The 21,035-nt window shown below is 37.9% G+C and overlaps 1 protein-coding gene across 1 annotated transcript; it reads right to left on the bottom strand.

Annotated features, from left to right (window-relative positions):
* Positions 1–17,885: 17,885 nt before the first annotated feature.
* Positions 17,886–19,051, bottom strand: LOC101737453 (uncharacterized). Its single transcript, XM_004930282.4, has one exon. The coding sequence runs from the start codon at positions 18,928–18,930 to the stop codon at positions 18,205–18,207; it is 726 nt and encodes a 241-aa protein (XP_004930339.1). The 5' UTR covers positions 18,931–19,051; the 3' UTR covers positions 17,886–18,204.
* Between the last annotated feature and the right edge of the window lie 1,984 nt (positions 19,052–21,035).

Raw genomic sequence — 21,035 nt, 5'->3', positions numbered from 1 at the left:
TTTTCGAGTAGTTGTAGACAATTTGAAAATTTTGAATAAATAATAAGTAAAGGCTTTGTAAAGGTTTTTCTGCGCACTACTTTATTTTATGTGTGTTATCTGTGCGAATATAGACTAATATCACTTGTGAGACTTTTTGGCGGGAACGCGAGGGGTGAAGTTTGTGTGATTTCTTTTATTTCGTCTATTTAGTGTTTCTTCGGGTTTAAATGTGTAATAACGGTGGTTTATTAACTGTTTAATATTTGTGAAAGTGCACAAATGTGGGAAAATGAAACAAAGCCGATGGACGTAACTTCTCGGAATCCTCCAAAAAGTGCACTGAAAAAGTCTCAGTAAATTACCACCATTTTGTTGAGATTATATTTCATCCCATATCATCTCATTTCATTTGATTTCACTCCATATTATCATTTTTCATAAAAATAAGAATATAAATTAAAATAAGATGTGACTTAAAGGTCTTAGTTACCAGGTCATAAAATCCTTTTAAAAAAAAAAACTTATGAGCAAATATAATTCATTGTGTTTTATAAAGAAATCCTATTAGAGTTTAATTGAAACACTGCCTAATTCCAATAAAAACAATACATACAAAATTAAAATATAAAATCTATTAAATCGAACAACCGAACTCAGTACAAGAAAGATATCATTAATCATTTCATTGTACGAATGGGTGACAACGAGTCACAGGGTGTATTGTGAATTCGCTGACAGGGATCACGTCTGGCCGACAGCCGACCGATTCCGTGCAGGATTTAGTCAAAATGAAATATTAATGGATCTGTTTTTTTTTGTTTCTGCTTGCTGTTGCAGTTTTTTTAATTCACTAGCATAATACAATAATTTAGGTGTTAATTTGTTTTTAAGGTATTTTGGAACGAAGTTCCTTATGGGACGATGCGGCGGGGTACCCTCACCGGGAAAAAACGTCCGTAACGTAAGATTTTTATTATTTATGTATAGTCTTAGTATGATGGCTATATAGTGTCTAATGTATAGTCTACGTGATTAAGGTTATTATTATTATTGATATAAATAGCTGTTTCTTTGTACAATGTTATTATATATTTTTTATAAATCATTGTGAATAAAATAAAGTTGACAACTTTGTAAAGTAGTTTCTTTTCATTTTTATCAATAAAAATTAATAATAAAAAAATTACCTATACCCGAATAATTATTTTCTTTATACCTCGAATAGAACTTAAAAGTAATATTTTTATAATAAGGAACTTAAATCATAAAAGCTCTAGAAATTAAAAGCAGCTGCCTAATTCATCAGGTTAGGTTAACCAAATCAGCTGTTTTAGAATAAATATTAAATGATTATGACAGATAACGATATGTTACGGTATATAGTGTACGACGTTGTGATACACTTGGTATGGTTCTGAAATAGATTAGGACATTGGTAGTCCCAAGAGGCAAAGCTGTGTCGTTTCTATCTATTTTTTAATGATTCATTCCAATCTTTTGATAAATTAGCTGCAAACTATTCTAGTGTGTGCTTGTGAGGCTGCATGAGGTCAAATAATCCATTGTTTTAGTATAATGGTTGTGTCGCTCTTTAAGCATGTACATACATAATAATATGATTTTTCGCAAGACGGACACACCTAGACGTCGTATGCTAAGTGGTTTTACTATTTAAACTATTTCCGCTGAAAATTAATCTCTGGATTGATGGCTTCTATTCCTGTTTTGCCAAATTAATTTAGCTGAAGAGCTATCTCGAAGCTGTCAGTCAGACTCGGGCACACTGTGGCGAAATAGCTCAATGTATCTTTCACTTATTTGTCAAAACTAATCACACTACACTGATTGCATACTGATTGTCGCTTAATCTGACAAAACCTTCATTGAACTGCCAATAATAATTTTTAATGGAATAAACGGCTTAAGTACACGTAGAGAATAGACATTTACAAAGAAACCTTATCGCTTTAGTATAAACTATCTGGCGGACACTACCACTGTCTCTCAACGTTATGGCCGATTTTTCCGTCTTTATTTTTGGTGTTTCAAGAACCGTTCTAGCGCATCCTGTAATCAAACTTGAATAATTTCATTAGGCACAAATACAAAATAAACGGAATAGGCACGTCAAGTCCTCCCAGTAATCGTAAATGAATGGACACGAGACAAAGGCAGTCAGTCTCCTTTGTCCCGAGAAGAATGGACACCGTAACACCGTGCCCAGCTAGTGTGTTAGGCATTAGATTAATCTCGACTTGTCTTAATGTTTTTTAGTTGAATAAAAAACCAAATTCAGTATTTTATGTAATAATACATCATAAATCTGTGTTGTGAAAAGAGTATAGTCCTTATTGTAATGCAGTAAAGGTGTAATGCGTCATGTCGTGCGAGATATGTCAGCTACGAGACTTGGTACGTACCATAATAATAAGTTGATAATTTTTCTGAAAACCACAGAAATATTTGAATTAATTTCATAGCCGTTCAGGGCTAGCAGCTAGTTAGTATTCCAAAATAAATAGACGCAAGGAAATTCAAGATTAAAATAAATGAACACTAAATTTAGCAGAATCAAAAAGGCCTTGTACCTTTGAAGGATTAGCGTGTCAGCTCGGTGGAGTCATGTCAACGTCATGTCGTCAAAAGTCAAGCCGGTATTAACGTCGGCCGGGACGTCGGGTCGAGTCCCGAGTACACATGTCAGCCTGGTCACCCTTTTATCTCGCAGGTAAGACTTGTCTCTTTGTTTATGGATATTTTGAATGAAGATTTTTTTGGCCTATCATTTGTCTGCAGTAATCATACCTTCACCTTGTTTTTTTAGAATCTCTCCCTAATTTTTACCTATCTTCTATTTCAAGTACTGAAAATACAGCATGATGGAAGCAATGTATCCTCATGTTTCAAAGTGAGCTAAGGCGATCACGTTGCACGATATCTGTGTGCTTTGGTAAACGCTAAGATTTGCTAGTTTTAAAAAAGTAAAATCGCACAATACAATTGTCTGGCTATCGATTTGTTGCCACACTATGCTTTTTTCTTTTTATTTTTTTTTATTGCCTTGGTGGGTGAACCAGCTCATGGGCCACCTGGTGCTAAGTAGTTACCGGAGCCCATAGACATATACAACGTAAATGCCGCCACCCACCTTGAGATATGAGTTTTAAGGTGTCAGTATAGTTACAACGGCTGCTCCATCCTTAAAACCGAAACGCATTATTGTCACGGCAGAACTAAGCAGGGTGGTGGTACCTACCCGTGCGAACTCACATGAAGTCCTACCACCAGTAAATGTTGTCTATGTTGTTGATGAATTGTGTGTACGCATATCAGATTCAGGGTTATCTAACTCTTCAGGCCGTTCCGACGACTTTGCATCAGTAATTAAGATTTACGAGTAGAACGAAAGACTGTGGTACAGCTCTAATCTATATTATTTATTGTTTCTAAACAGAAACTAATCCGGGCTCTTCAAACTCTCAACCCTAGTTGATTCGCAATGATTTATAAACTTAACCTGTAACCGCTGAGTGATTGCGGTCGTCGGTATTAATGGCCCAGTAATTAGCTTTGTTCAGTCCGCGTGTCCCGGGGCCACTATTAATCAATGGGCCGGTCTCTCGACTCTTTTGTGCCAATCTGTCGCCGTGGAAGTGTTTTTGTGACCCCGGAGTGACGGCTCGTTGGATTTACGCGACTTTTATTCAACTGAAGTTTCGTTTTGTTTGTTTATTTTCTGTTTTTAATGTTGGCTCAATAGACAAAATGACGACCGTTCAGCCCACTGAGTTTCTCGCCGGATCTTATCAGTGGGTAGCGTTTCCGATACGGTGGTAGATTCTGCGAAGCACTGCTCTTGCTAGGGCCAGTGCTAGCAACACTCCGGCTTGAGAGCCCCGTGAACTCAACCTACTACACGTTAGGGCGAAGCTGAAATAGCCTCTCAAGGCTATCGGCATACGTAGGAAAAGAAAAAGGCGACCGTAATAACTGACGCCTCAATGTTAAGATTTTTTTTTCTCTAAAGATGTGTAATAAAACCTTATTTATATTTAAATATATATAATAATATATATAGCAAAAATGCCTGTCAAAAGGGATTAAAAAAAAAGAAAATGAGTTGAGAAACATAAGAAAATTACTCTGAAAGGCCTGATAATTATCAATTTATTTCCAGATTTATTTGTGTAACGTTCATCACAATGGTATTCGGTCCGTCTTGTGTGATGACGGTCACAGATAACTCGCTTTTAACTACAAGATTTTTAATATGCTAAAACATTTGAGCTCACAGAGACGGAATATGTCTGTGTGTGTTTCTTGTGACTTTTTTGAAGTGATGTCCCGTTATGATATTTTGCTACTTATTTGCGCTCTAGTCTTTATATTAGTATAAGTAGTATAGTATAAGTTTTGAAGTCATCGTGGCCTAAAGGATAAGGCGCCCTGTGCATTCGTATATAGCGATACAACGGTGTTCGAATCCCGCCGGCAGGTACCATTTTTTTCAATGAAATATGTACTTAACAAATGTTCACGATTGACTTCCACGCTTAAAGAATAACATCGTGCAATAAAAATCAAACCCACAAACTTATAATATATGTAATTACTGATGGTAGGACGTCTTATGAGTCCGCACAGGTCGGCACCACCACCCTGCCTATTTCTGCCGGGAAGCAGTAATGCGTTTCGGTTTGAAGAGTGGGATAGCTGTTGTATTGTAAAAACTGAGGCTTAGAACTCATGTCTCAAGGTGGGTGGCGGTATTTACGTCGTTGATGTCTATGGGCTCCGGTAACCACTTAACACCAGGTGGGCCGTAAGCTCGTCCACACACAAGGCAATAAAAAAAATAAAAAGTGGCAAAGTGTGTTGTGAGACCGCATGCAATACTACCACCTATCGGTTTGAAGGGTAGGATAGATATTATTATAATGCATTTTAAGCTTTGATTTCTCTGCAATACTTCAATACTGCCAACAATGAGGTCGCTTGCTGACGACAGAAAAAATCAGATTAAATTGTAGTCCAGGAAAATTTTACGTATCTTCGTGTTTTTTTTTGTTTATCTCAATACACGTTCACCTGTTTTTAAGTGCTTCGAAACATAGTCATCACAATCTGGACACCGCTGTCAATATGAGGGTGATGATGATACATCTTTGCTATACTTAGAAATTCCTAAATACGTCGTAGCAAAAAAAAAATTGGATAGGATACACCTGGGAATATTAGGTGTAATGCCAAACTAATTACTTTGGGGAAGCACTGTTATTAAAGCTGAATAAGAGTTTGCAGTTGTAGTAGCTAGAGGTTCATGTACTCGTCGTTAACCCACACCCACAGATAAAGCCCACTGAGTTTCTCGCCGGATCTTCTCAGTGGCTGGCGTTGCCGATCCGGTGGTAGATTTTGCGAAGCACTGCTATTGCTAGGGCCAGTGTTAGCAACACTCCGGTTTGAGTACTGTGAGCAGGAGGAAATCGCCGGACTCCCACCCTCCACTGGGAATGGAGGGTGGGGCATGTCGGAGTCGAACCGACTAAAACCTCCTGTCTCTCAACAACCAACGTCCAACCCTCGCATGAGACAGAACTCATGAAAAGGCAAGGGGAGGAGAGTGAAGCGTTTAGTGCGGAGCACATCTCTCCCATCACCCTCCCCCTCGGGACGCCGGGCCAGCGATCGTCGGCGCCACGACCACCAGCCCTCTCGGTCGGCAGGCTGTCCGAAACCCGCCTAGATGGCGCCGGTTTGAATAGGTTATCCTACGAAATATTACGCTGGGTCAGAACCAGCGTGGGTCGAGGATAGCCTCACAAGGCTATCAGCACAGGTAGGAGAAGAGTCGCCGGACACACATTTATCATCAGTTTGTATATTATGTTGGCGAATACGAAATCACACTAATAAAATATTGGCAGAAAAGCCATTATGAAAACGAATCTAATGACCACACGATGAGAGGTGGCCACGCTGACATACGGCCCACGCGGGACCCGTATTGTGTGGCGTGGCATGAACGATGCGTCGGGGAGAGTGCGAATATATTCATATTATTATGAAAACATGCTACACGATATCATGATACTGTGGTGTTTTACATGGAATAAAGCAGATCTAATTCTTCGATTCTACATTCTTCTGCTCAATTATAGGAAAACTTATTTTTAGAGTCTGGCAATCTTGGCGTCTTTTGACAAAATTAGGCTGTAGTATGCAGCTCACCTAATCTTATATTTGTAACTGCACACACTAAATTATCACAGTATTACACGAATTGTCGACTTGAACAGTTCTCTTTTATTTTGCCTACATCACTCCAATACATGGCGACCCTGCCAAGATAATAAAGCGGAAAGCTTTTTTTTTAATTGTCTGCATAGGTTTCTGGACTACACTTAGATCGGCCATGTTACCGTAGCTCATGTTTACTAGCAAAAAAGCATATGTTTTGGTATGGTGGTAGAGCCTTTAAGTGAAGGGGTCGACTGTGACTGATGGTGGTACCTACACCGTCCTTCCAAGACCAGTAATGATGCAAATTATAAAATTATGGTCTGAGTAATTGGTGAAAATTAGTTCGTCTTTACATAGAACAAAATATACTTGCCTGTTAGATTTCAACTCTGGCAGAGAGTACGCAGTCATCTTACTCATTAGGCCACTAACCTCTTTCATCTCAGTGAAAATTAAAAGTAATTTAAATCAAAATTTCTGTAACAAAACATTCTAACTACCCTCATTAAATAAATGCGAATCATAAATAACAAGTTAACTAAAAAATAACCATGATGAATAACCCTCCGATTAGCTAAAGATGACCGTACACATAAACATGTCGTTATAACGCTGCCAGGTGTGCGTGCTGCTTGCATACTGTTCTTACACTATGTGACGACAGAAAAATAACTGATGTTGAAGGTCTCCGTGTGAATATGTTCTCAGCTGGCCTTTGATTAAAAAAGTACTGACCCGTTCATTTACTTCTATGCGTGTCTCTAATTTCGCTTTCCAAATTATATTCGTCGTGCATAGGAGGTTATCGTGGCCCAAATGCCCTGTGCATTTGTATCGAGCGATGCAGTTGTGCCAATGTTCCAATTCCGCACGCAGGTACCAATTTGTTTAATGAAATACGTACATAACACAAGTTTACGGATTACTTCCACGATGAAAGAATAACATCATTATGTTATTCTTTACCTACCAGTAATCTACCGAAAATTGTAATTTGTGTAATTACTGGTGGTAGGGTGTCTTGTGAGCCTGCATAAGTGGGTTTTAATGCGTTTCGGTTTGAAGGGTGGGGCAGCCGTTATACTGCTAAAACTCAGACCTTAGACGTCTTGTTTCTAGCTGGGAGGCAGAATTTACTTTGTAAATGTCCATGGGCCTCGGTAACCAATTAACATCAGTTGAACCCTACTGTTGTTAAAGCTCGCCGGCTAACCTAGTAAACAATTTAAAAATGTACGGCGCTGCGATATCAATTTGTTTATACCACAGTAAAATCCGCTGGTCTGATGCTGTGGAAGGGCATTTACGCGAGCTCCAAGTGCCAGACCGGCCAGGTGTTGCGCAACGCCGGGATGAATAGTGGTATTTATTGTCGGAGGCCAAGACCCACTTCGGGGTCATACCATACGGGCCACTGCAGACAGACAATAACTATATTCTAGTTTTAGAGTTGAGAACTGCGACCAATAATCTTAACACTCAAGATGGGTTTCCAGAAATTATGATGTAGGATCGTGTGGCCGTTTGATTACTATAAAAAATAAACTTGACATAATGTAAGGCGAATATAGCATTACGTTGATACACTTTCCGCGACACGTGAGTTTGGTCTGAATTTTTATACAACTCTCCCCTTGATTTATGTACTGGTTTTTTTCGTGTGAAGAAAGTGTTTTCAGTGTATTGTGACATACATTTGTAAATTTTATTGGACAGCCATGTTTATGGTGCTGGCTACTATTATTTTTGAGGATACTTTTATTTTATGGTTGCTGGGGCGTATTTTATTTCCGGTAATGGGTTCCAGTTTAAGTCACAATTGTGACCTAGGCCTCAAGTCTCAAGGTGGGTGGCGGCATTCACGGTATGATGTCTATGGACTCCGGCAGCTCCGTGAACTCGAATATCCACATACGAAATAAAAGATAATTACACAATATTGCCCATTTGGGTAGCACGTCTTCTGGTAGGTGCTATTTAAAAGAAGTCGTGGGAAATCACTGGTACATATAGTAATCATTTTAAAACTTCTCAAAAGCTTACCTAGAAGTTAAGCTGTTCATAATCCTCCAATGTTAGCCACGAGATAATTGTAATTTGTCGTACACAATCAATTAATTGAACACATAAACTGCACAGTTAGTGCAGTTAGTGCAAGCAGCGGCAGGCTTTTAATTTATCGTCCAACTTGGTACACGAACCCAAGTTTCGATACAAGGGGACCATAAATTGATAAGCTTGTATGTACATACATTACTGCTATTTATTATTTAGTGAGTCTGCAACCGCGGACTATTGTTGTGTGAATTTAGAAATGGAAAACATAAATTATTGTACTAAATTTTACGACTTTGTTATATAGTTATACTATAAACAAAGGTGTAAGAAAAAATTAAATTGTTTTGAATTGTTCCAAAACGAGCAATTTTCAGTTTAAATTAAAGTAGTACATATTATTATATACCTTTACGTATTTAAATAAATTATAAATTATTATTTCTTTTTTTTTATTGCTTCGATGGGTGGACGAGCTCACAGCCCACCTGGTATGAAGTGGTTACTGGAGCCCATAGACATCTGCAACGTAAATGCGCCACCGGCCTTGAGATATAAGTTCTAAGGTCTCAGTATATTTACAACGGCTGAAGAATAGAAATAGGCTAAGAAATATCTAAGAAATAGGCAGGGTGGTGGTACCCGTGCGGACTCACAAGAGGTCCTACTACCAGTGGATTTAGGGATATAGCTAGTCTCATTGTTAAAATACAAATTTTATTTTGCATGTCCCTGCATGCAGGTTGAAATTGGGTTGGAAATTATGCTCCATACACTAGTAGTGCCAAAACTCTTTCATCAATGCTCGGTAATGCTAATCTACTTATACTCATTCCTGTTATTAATTATGATTTAAAATACTTTTTTTGATATTTTCTATATTCTAATGTATATCTGGTATAATCAATGTACACCTAGTGGTAGGACCTCTTGTGAGTCCGCACGGGTAGGTACCACCACCTTTCTTAGCCTATTTCTATTCTTCAGCCGTTGTAACTATACTGAGACCTTAGAACTCACATCTCAAGCGGGTGGCGGTATTGACGTTGTAGATGTCTATGGGCTCCAGTAACCTCTTAATATCAGCTGGGCCGTGAGCACGTCCACCCATTTAAGCAATAAAAAAAAACATATATTTGGAAAAAAAGCATGATAGGAGTTTCAAGTGAAGCTCTCGTAAGGACTACTTGAAGAAAACACTGAACTGGTTTCAATGAACCTCCTTGAACCAAACTCCTTGAATCTAGTTTTACAGTCTACAGTGTTTTAAATTTAGCATAAAAGGTTTTCACTATAACTATATATATAAATCGAATGCTTCTAATTCGATCTGTAACTGTCTAAGGGCCAGGGTACAATTGGTTGTGTGCGCGCTTATACACTGTCACCTAGTATTTATGGGTATCCCAGAGTTATGTGTTAACGGAAGAGAGTATCTTAAAGATCTAAGCACTATTTTTGGATCACTGGTCTAGCAGCCAGATATATTAGGGTTTTTTTTGCTTAGATGGGTGGACGAGCTCACAGCCCACCTGGTGTTAAGTGGTTACTGGAGTCCATAGACATCTATAACGTAAATGCGCCACCGACCTTGAGATATAAGTTCTAAGGTCTCATTATAGTTATAAAGGCTGCCCCACCCTTCAAACCGAAACGCATTACTGCTTCACGGCAGAAATAGGCATCACTTCCTCGAATTCAGACACGAACTCATAACTATTTGAGCGGTTGCCGCATCCATTCAGCACAACATCGAAGATAATACTCGCGGCACCTTCAGTCAGGTAGCTCACGAACGTTAACCGGATTAATTTGTGGGCGGTTCTCAACGAGGCCGATGCACGTTGATTGAGTGCCTCCTCAATTTGTCGGTTTATACCTCAGCTGAGAGGTTAAGTGCTCGTCATTATGTTACAATTTTGAAATCGCTTCGGATTAGTTCAGTAAACAGGGGGGCCCAGATGTTCGGGTTGCTTAATCCGTTTATAACGTTGACTTGTGGTACGGTGATTTTTAATTTGACAGTTTATAGGGTAGTGAAAAATAAACAAATAATTATACCAATAACAATTAAATAGTGATTCAAACTAAATGACGAGTTGTGGGTGGGTGATGGGGCATTATTTAACATTAAAGACATATATGTCATCGCTTTCTCTTTAAGCTTCTATGGCAAAAAAATGATCTAAGACAAAAACGCGGGTGCCGCGAAATTTGAAAAATAGTATAAAAACCATATTTTTTATCGACTCAAGCAACATTAAACCTTATTTTTGGATTTTGTTATTTAATTTCGTAACACAGATGTAGGTAGGATCTAAAAGACTAAGTACTATTTATTAGGCGGCTAGATATCGTAGCGCACACGTAATATGGTTCAGATTGTGACCTTACATTGTTGGGTACATTGAGTTGTTCAAGTAAACCAGTGAGCTTAGAATGGGAACATAACCCACAATTATTATTGTTTTACTGGTGGTAGGACCTCTTGTGAGTCCGCACGGGTAGGTACCACCAACCCGCCTAATTCTGCCGTGAAAGGGCAGGTTTGAAGGGTGGGGCAGCCGTTGTAACTATACTGAAACCTTAGAACTTATACCTCAAGGTGGGATGCCGGGATTTATTTTGTAGATATCTAAGGGCTCCGGTAACCACTTCACAACAGGTGGGCCGTTAGCTTATCCACACACACATTTTAAGCAATAAAAAATATTTAATAAATATAAATAATTATAAGTATTATTTCTATTTAGGTACAACGATAATTCGCAGATTTCAGCTGAAACCCATCTTTAAAATGTTTATGTAAAAAGGTAAATTTTAATTTAAAAAAATCTTTCTACAGAAGCGTAGCGGTCAACGTTGGGCCGTCAAAAAATTGTAATTGATTTTTTCACGAACGATGCGTCGAGCGAACAAATGGCTTACGTCGGCCATATTGGATTAGTGCGTGGACGTCGTCACATGAACAGGGCCGATTGAGACGCCGTAGCTTAAATACGAAAAAAAAAAAAACTAAAAAAAAATTTTACTTGTAATACTAGCTACGTAATAATTATTCGATTTGACATTCAACTACAACCAGTTAAGGCATTATAAGCTAATTTTTTTAATACAAAATTATTTTTTATATTTCCCCTATTTTTCAAGACTTCAAAATACTTATAATATTAATGTTTGTTATTACTCTACATGAATGAATGAACTGACGAACGACACACTGATAAGTTAGTTAAGCTCATGGACATCATAATAATATGTGAACGCGGCTTTCAGTGAAGTTGAAATTTGAGGTTAGAGTTTCAATTCGCAATGAATTATCACTTAACGCTCGTCAGAACTGGAAAATATGATAATTTCGCGATCCTACAGCCCTAGCATCGGTAATAACGTAAAGTTGTTCGTATTGAGGTAGTGATTGTAACAATTCGTTGTGGAGATTATTTATGACGTCATTATTACGTTTTACACTAAATAAATTATCCCACGTCTTAGGGATTCATAACAATATCTTACTAGTTAAATTAGCAGTAGATGTTAGCCTTTAAAGTTGGACCGCAGGCGTTTCAAACCCACAACAAAAATTGTACATTTGAATTGAATTGGACATTTATAGTATGATAATCTATCATTCATTATCTTAACATCCCATTAATACCAAATTCAAATATTCAATTAATAGATAAAAAAGTTCAGCATATTTTCAAGAAAACAATCTTGATCGATCAGTGCTTATGCTAGAATTCCGACTGCTGGGTCATCGGACGCATGGCCACGTAGTAATGTAAATTGTAATTTTGATTTTTTTCCGATGTTTTTATTTAGACAGGCATAGGCTATTGAAATCGTTTTTGAGACGTTAATGTTTAGTAGGTAATATTTTTAATATATGAATCTCTTCTTTTTGTCCACCTTATCCTACTAAGTGGGGTCGGCACAGCTAATTTTTCTCTTCCATTCTCTTCTATCAGCCGTCATCTCAACACTCACTCCTCTCTCTCTCATATCGTCATTCACACACTCCATCCATGTCTTCTTCGGTCGACCTCTTCGATTTTTAATATATGAATATTGAGAAATTAATGTTAAAGACCGGTGTGGATTATGTGGCTCAAATTTATAATTAAAAAAATATTGTTAGTGAAATTAACATTTGAAATTAGGATTTTTTTTTTAAATAAAAATAACTATCTTCGCGACTCCATAGAGCATCCGTTGACAAAATTCACTCATAAAATTAATTAAAAAACACTTCACGCGGCCGATTCGCGCAAATTGATTGAGAGCGGTCCGTGACAACACTAATGGAGACGCCATGTTGCTTTTTATATTTTTTGGTTTTTTTTTTAAATGTATTTATTAGTTGTGTTCTTTTTTTAAAATACCCGTTGGGCTTTTCCTGACGGAATAGTTTTTAATATGTATTTATGGGCTACTATTTTATTTTATTATAGCACCTAGTGAATAAGAATAATAAACACGAATTAAAACAAAATTATTTATTTTCATTGCGGTAACGATTCGCGAAAAACAAAGACAAAAAAAGAGTTGAATATAAATAAACTAAATTCTTTTATCGACTTGTTTCTCCTATCGAATTGTCTGATAGCCTTCATACAACAAAATTCATTGTTTTCATTGCACAGATTACTATCCGCATTTTAGTTTTAAATACCAGTGAAAGAGACAAAACGAGCTCTCTCTGTTCAGTCAGGTTATATCATATTTATTAATAATGCCTGTAATGTCCTCTTAGTTCCATAGTCATGTAATTAGTCCCATTCCATGCAGCTAACTGCGAAAACGACACAGCTAAGTTGCCGATGTAGGCATTGGCAACACAGTTTTGGCGTGTGTATTATATTAAATTCATATAATTTAAGCTAAACATTTTACATGTTTTTTTTTATATCAATGGACAAGCTCACCGTTCACCTGGTGTTAAGGGGCTACCGGAGCCCATAGATCATCCATCCCATCAACAACGTAAATGCCCATCTTGAAATATGAGTTCGAAGTCTCAGTTTTTACAGTAAAGTGGCTGTCCCACCCTTCAAACCGAAACGCATTACTGCATCACGACAGAAATAGATAGGGCGGTGGTACCTATCCATGCGGACTTCCTAGATGTTCTACCACGTCCTTGTGATGTTTATAGGTTCTTTCACTCATCGAGCAATAGGAAATAGTACCATCACAACAGTTTCTCCTGTGTTATTATTAATAAAATATTTAAATCTATTAATTTGTTTGGTGGGTTTTTCGCCTTCCTATATTAGTGTTTAATATCCGCGTCTCCTATACTACATTTTGTACTTTTTTCTTGGTGATGAATAGAAGGACGTGGAATGCTTGAAACAAGAAAGGTGTATTTATTGTTTATAAGCGATGACGTCTTTGATGATCCAGCAGCTCCAATGCAACTGTAGCTCATCTTAATCCTTACATTCACATGAATTATGAGAAAGAGGCCTACCCGTGCTACGTTTTACGGTACAGATGATCCAATAGCCCTTGCATTAGACGCCTTCAGCTCTAACACTTGGAGTAGGGAGTACCGGTAGCCGTACTCGTCGAACTCGGCAAAGAGTTCGGCATGCAACTTAACCTAAACATCAGCCCGCTGAGTTTCTCGCCGGATCTTCTCAGCGGGTCGCGATTCCGATCCGGTAGTTGATTTATTCGCGAAGCAGCTGCCCTTGAGTTGTTAGGTCTCCTTTGAAGGCGCTCGGGCAGCTGTTAGAAAATCCCACCCCTCCTGGCTGAGCCTCTGCTCGCCCACCTGTCCTGGTGAAACTGGAGAGGCCTCCGAGCCAGAACTAATATCTCTTTCGTAAAAAAAATTAAAAACGGTACAGAAATACCAGTTTTAATTAAGATTGAAGACATTTATAAAATACTCCTAAAAGAGTAGTTTATTATATAGACAGTTTAGTAGTACTAAGTTTGAAAACAGCGCCATTAGTTAATTACCTGTACAGTGGACATCGCACTACAATTCATGGTTCATTACACAAACAGAGTCCGCGGCCCTCACAGGACACCGGCCAAGTTGTACGCTAAATCACGAATACTAGCTACGGACGGCTTCCTGTAAGCACACGGGCTTCTATACGAAAGCAGAACGCGGCGTTTGATTCACTTCGACGCTTAGAACTTTCTATTTACATAAAATCAACTATCGATATACTGGTGGTAGGACGTCTTGTGAGTCCACACGGGTAGGTATCACCACCCTGCCTATTTCTACCGTGAAGCAAAAATGGGTTTCGATTTGAAGGTTGGGGCAGCCGTTGTACTGCAAAAATGAAGGCCTAAGAACTCATATCTCAAGGAAGGTAGCGGCATTTACATTGCAGATGTCTATGGGATCCGGTAACTACTTAACACTAGGTGGCCGTGAGCTTGTCCATTCCAATAAGCAACAAAAAAATTATAAATCGAGCTATTTTGTTTTATTATTCCCCGTAAGTGGAAGTCACTGGCAAAATCTTTTCCAGTAAGGACAGTGAGGGCAAGCGCTATTTAGTTACATGACTTATTGGTCATGTTGATCATATTCAAAGTCCGCAAGGTGTGTGTTTGAATTGAAGAGTGAGACCGCCATTACTTAATAAAATGTTTATTTCGACCTCATTTCTCAAGGTGTGATGCAGCCATTTACACTGTTATATATAAGCATTCGGATAAACAATTTACGGATGTAACGTGAGGTCATACACCCATTTATACAGAAAAAGGGCGCAGAACAAGAAAATGAAACATGGCGGTTTCTTCAATACATCAATAAAATTGTTTTTATTTGGCTGATACTTGTCTCGATTTATACGTGCTACATACAGTTTGGTTTGAAATAAATGGCAAATATACTAAAAGCTGCAGTCTATCGCATCAAAAGCACTGATGACACCAGCCTATGAGCGCGTTTCCGGTGTCAGAATAAAGCTTTGAAACTTTGGTTTCTCAAGTTTATTGAAACAAAAACAAGTCAATGACAATTACTGGTGGTAGGACCTCTTGTGAGTCCGCGCGGGTGGGTAAAGACTCTGCCTATTTCTGCCGTGAAGCAGTAATGCGTTTCGGTTTGAAGGGTGGGGCAGCCGTTGTAACTATACTTGAAACCTTAGAACTTATATCTCAAGTTGGGTGGCGCATTTACGTTGTGGATGTCTATGGGCTCCAGTAATCACTTAACATCAGGTGGGCTGTGAGCTCGTCCACCCATCTAAGCAATAAAAAAAAAAGATGAAGCAGCACATAAGAGAAAATGTTTTTCATTATTGCTAAACCGCCATAGAATAGACGCATACATTTTATAATATGAGTGTCATTGCCGATCTTGAGACATGAGAGTCGCATTAAAACAACGACTGTCCAAAATCTCAATTTATATATCTTTCAGAAAATAAAAAAAGTTGCTTCATTAAAACCAGGCGTTGACATCAAAACGTGCCCCTAAATTTGCTTAGCGTTATTGTTTTTCTTTCGTAAATATGCCGCGGGCGCTACACAATCTCAGCCCGTATGCACCATATGTTTCGCGCACTGACCGGAAGCAGAAACTTATTCCAGCTTGTTCAGAACAGTTGGACAGTTTGTCAATTTATGAGCACAGAGACTAGCTAGCATCGACTGAAGGACGTTAATTGAGTTACTGTGATTATCCGACACTGGGGACGTATTTATGTGAGAAAAACACGAACCAATCAAGTTTATTTGGGTGTCCGATCTCGAATGGCGATTGGTATCGTCTCTGGCGATTTGAGTTGTGTTCTTTGTTACATTACGTCTAAGTCTGCGTGACAAATAACTGAAATAACTGAACTGAATAAAACTCATTTAACTAAGTTATCGCCGTTTAAGGTGCGGTTAAAATCCGAAAGAAAAAAAAATGGCACTCGGGGACTGCCGCGATAAACCTATTGCAAAGCATTTTTTATCAACTTATGCAATTACAATTAGACAATAATAATTAAACATTAAAACAATAATAAAAATAAGATCACGCTATATTTATAAACATTAACAAAAGCAAAACATTAACTGTCCCCTTCACACCGTGAGAGAGAGAGAGATGGGCAGACTTTTCATGATGCTCATGCAGTGCGACATCACGCCGCGCGCTTATTCACAAACACTACACCAGCGCAACGTGTGAATACATAGTAGCTACCGTGAGCTACATAGTAGGCGTAGTGGGGGTGTCAGGTTATTTTCGTTACGGAATTTCTTGATTCAGTCGCCGCGCTCAAGGCCCGTGATAGAAGCTATGCAATAGCTTAAAAACAAAGTTAAGTCGAGCCGTGAGGGATAGCATTTTATACATTTACTAACAGCACCTACTGAATAAGTAAATACTGTGGTATTGGTTTCTATAAAATAATGAAGTTTATCTTTCTTAGTGGAAATTTAAAGTGGCAGGATGTTGATGCCGGCCCATACTATCGTTCTGCTTATGTCGCGTTCAATATTTTACGAAATATGTATTCAAATGTTGACGAATAATAGGTATCATAATGTTTAGTGACAGCGATATAGCGACAATAACAAAAACGGGATATGAAATAGTCGTTAAATAGGGGCACGTTTTGATGCCAACGCCTGGTCTTAATGAAGCAATTTTTTTTTTATTTTCTAAAAGACTAGCGACCCGCCCTCGCTTCGCTTCGGAAACATTAAAACACACATGAAACCAAAAAAATAAAATAAAAAATAAATAAAAAAAAGTAGCCTATGTTCATCAGGGACAATGTCGGCTTCTAATGAAAAAAGAATTTTTCAAATCGGTCCAGTAGTTTCGGAACCTATTCGAAACAAACAAACAAATAAATCTTTCCTCTTTATAATATTAGTTTAGATATATAAATTGAGATTTTGCACAGTCGTTGTTTTAATGCGACTCTCATGTCTCAAGATCGGTGATGACACTCATATTATAAAATGTATGCGTCTATTCTATGGCGGTTTAGCAATAATGAAAAACATTTTCTCTTATGTGTTGCTTCATCTTTTTTTTTTTATTGCTTAGTTGTTTGGACGAGCTCACAGCCGACCAGGTGTTAAGTGGTTACTGGAGCCCATAGACATCTACAACGAAAATGCGCCACCCACCTTGAAATATAAGTTCTAAGGTTCTCAGTATAGTTACAACGGCTACCCCATCCTTCAAACCGAAACGCATTACTGCTTCACGGCAGAAATAGGCGGGGTGGTGGTACCTACCCGTGCGGACTCATATGAGGTCCTACTACCAGTAAAGTGATAGCAATTTTAATGTCACTAGTGCTAGATCCTCTGATATAATTTAATAAAACTATTTTTACTATCCCAATATTTATTGTTACATGGATGGGTAGCTAATGAATGGTGTTCAGTAGTGTGCGGAGTCTAGACATCACAAAGGTGCCGCTGCTCACCATTGGATCTAAGTTGCAACTGTATTTTATCACGACTTTATCATCCTTCAAAATGGAGCTTGTGACATACGGCAGAAATAGCAAGGACTGTTCTACCTAGCGGTTTGGATTAAAGCTAACCACTAAAGCTAACCTAACCAGGTCGTATTGCATCTTCAGAAAACGTTCATCACAATATAAGCTTGAAAATTCAAGTAACTACAACGTTTACTTATTAACAACTATCACATGTTTTTCTTGCACTAAACACTAATATAAAACATACGTAGATATTATTTGGTATAAAGCTAAATTCTTGTAACAATATTTACCAAAACTATATTAAGGTCATGTCATAAGTCTAATACTAATAAATAATTTAAATTGTATTAATTAAAAAAAAACAGTTAATCAAAAATGTAATAAAACAATTGTTCATTTCATTTTACTTACTACCTATGAGACAAACAAAAATATAATATTACAAAATTTACCTATTTAATAAAAAATCTCAAAGTACCCACTTAAATTATGAACGATCGTGAAAAGCGCGATTGTTCCAAAAATCTGCCAGCTCCTGGAATCTGCTGCAACACTGCCTTTGGCGTCGAGGACCACACTGTATTGTTGGATTATTCAATAGAGAAGTAAACCTTTTGACTAGAGTCGTCACTGATTCCTGGCTGTTTTCATTCTGGCACACACTTGTGAAACTTCCACTCAACTCTTCGAAAGCTTCTTCTATACACTGGTCTATTTTTTCTTCGTCTATCTGGTCTATAGTATCGTCAAAACTTAAGTCTCCGGCTGAGATGCTGCACTGCACCACGTCCGGCTTACGGTTCCTCAGGGTGCTTGTAGCCGAAGCCAGTCTGTCAATCGATTTGAAGATATCGTCAATTTCTCGGCATATTTCTTCGATTGAGACAGCGGAGATTATTTGGCCGTTTACAAAGAAAAACTGTTGATCGTTCGCCTCGTTATTCTGGAGATTGCGTATAAAATCATTATAGTCGATAATCGATTTATCAGATAGCTGTCTCGCGACTTTTCTTCGCACTTTTTTCAACAGCTGCGCAGAATCAAATGTAGTTTTCTTCAAGTCCAAAGCGCTGAGCATTGTCGTCATAGCTGGTTCGTTGTCTTCCTCTGTCCTGTCTTCATCCAGGTCCACCGGCTTCCAGTCTTCTTCGAGTTTCATCCATTGCTCGTTACGGAGCAGGATGGTTTCCAAGTCTAGTAGTTTTGTACCCATTCTAACGTTGACACGTTAACGTCGTGACTACTCGCCTGTGACTGACGAATGTTTTAGAGTAATGTTAGTTTATGTATGTTATAAACCGCAGAACACATTCTACAATGACATCTTTAGAACGACTACTGACTGCTTTTAAGAGTCTCGAGATATTATTGATTTTTGTCTCGTTTACCCCTACTTGGTATTGTATCTTTGTCTTTTTCTGAGTAAATGTATTATTTCTGAAGAAATGCTTAAGTTAAATTAGCACTTAGTTGGTAGTAGTAATTAAGTAGATAGTAGCAATTAGGTGCATTTGCATTTGTTTTGTTAACTATAATAACAATTATGATTTGTTTGGAACCTGTTAACTTGAATTGAATTTTAAGAAAAATGTATCTTAATGACCGAGGTTTTTGGAAAAGTTAATGTATTTTTTTTGTAAAACGTTTCTGTTATTGATTAGCTAATTTATTTCTCATAACTGTTTATAAAAGTCTAGTGTTTTATTGTTGCAAGAAGTCATTTGTAGGAGACGCTAGGCTGTATTTAGCATATATTTATAAACTTCTGTCAAAGTATTGTTGTAATTTGGCTTGAAAGGGAAGACACCCGTTGCCGTATTTGAATTACGTTTCGATCTCATTTCTCAAGATAAATAGCAGCATTTACTTTGTGATGTTCATGGGTTGTTATGTGTTTTTTAACTGTCGCCTTGGGAAGGTAGGCATATGGCCGCTTCTTATTAGTACATGTATGTATAATATCTATTTAATAGCAGGGCGATCAGCGCGCTCTTTAGGTGTAGATATACATCTCTTTTTTACTGGTGGTAGGACCTCTTGTGAGTCCGCGCGGGTAGGTACCACCACCCCGCTTATTTCTGCCGTGAAGCAGTAATGCGTTTCGGTTTGAAGGGTGGGGCAGCCGTTTTAACTATACTGAGATCTTAGAACTTATATCTTAAGGTGGGTGGCGCAATTACGTTGTAGATGTCCATGGGCTCCTGTAGCCACTTAACACCAGGTAGGCTGTGAGCTCGTCCACCTAATCTCTTAAACTGGAGATCACAGGTTCAAGACGGGGTACTTACAAGTAAAGTTTTCAGTTTTTTAGAAAGGCTGATCATTTGAAATAATCTGATTAGTCCGAATCAACATGTAAGACATGTAAGAACGACACGAAATTATCGCGTATTAAGTATGTTCCCGAGTGTTCACATCTTTATGCATGTCTTTAATTTGTTGCTAATAGTAAATGAAAGGTCATACCGGGGTCAAATATTATGAGTGTCCATAAGCAGACATTCTATTTTAGACGTTATTTCAATATGCATAATAATAGTATTAGTTTATTTTGTTATTATCATGCGAATGTAGCATATTAGGAATAAACAAGGCACCTCTTGCGTACAACGACCGGCTGAAGCTTAATTATCGTTTGGGAAATGAGTGTAACACGGGATTTATAATATAGAAGTACACTCGGGTAGAAAAGTGGATTAATAAATTAATAACAAAAAAAATTGTGGTTGAAACTTCGTATCAATGATTCATTTTGTTTTATCTTCTGCCAATGTTACACTCTAAGATTAAAAAGGACGTGCATTTCTTTGTGAATCTTAGGCTACTGCTACAGGCTAGCACTGGGGTACTTATTCCTATCTGTTTCTGCTGGGTATGATGATGACATGTGTCTTCGATGGATTGGACACTCCTTGGGACGGTTATTTATTTTATAGGCCAGAACGTGGGTAAACTTTTTTACTGTCTCAGAGTCACTACCTGTGTGTATCATAGATGGATCTCGAAACTTTTTCAAATTGATTGAGGCATATAAAATCCACACTTGTCTTAAATTTCAATTAACAGTAGGCAGCGGCTCGGCTCTGCCCCTGGCATCGCTGATGTCCATGAGCGGCAGTAACCACTCACCATCAGGTGGGCCGTAAGTTCGTCAGCCTAAAAGGAAAATATTTTATTTTATTAAATTAGCTGTGTGCTAAAATTAATTTGTTTTAAATTTGGAAGATATAAGATAATAATCACTGCACTATTTAAATACGAACTCGGTAATAAAATATTAACTAATTAATATTGGTCTATTTCTTTCGGAATCGTAGC

The sequence above is a fragment of the Bombyx mori genome, chromosome 10 (assembly GCF_030269925.1).
Source record: "Bombyx mori chromosome 10, ASM3026992v2".
Classification (NCBI taxonomy): Eukaryota; Metazoa; Arthropoda; class Insecta; order Lepidoptera; family Bombycidae; genus Bombyx; species Bombyx mori.
This window is presented reverse-complemented; position numbering and strand designations above follow the sequence as displayed.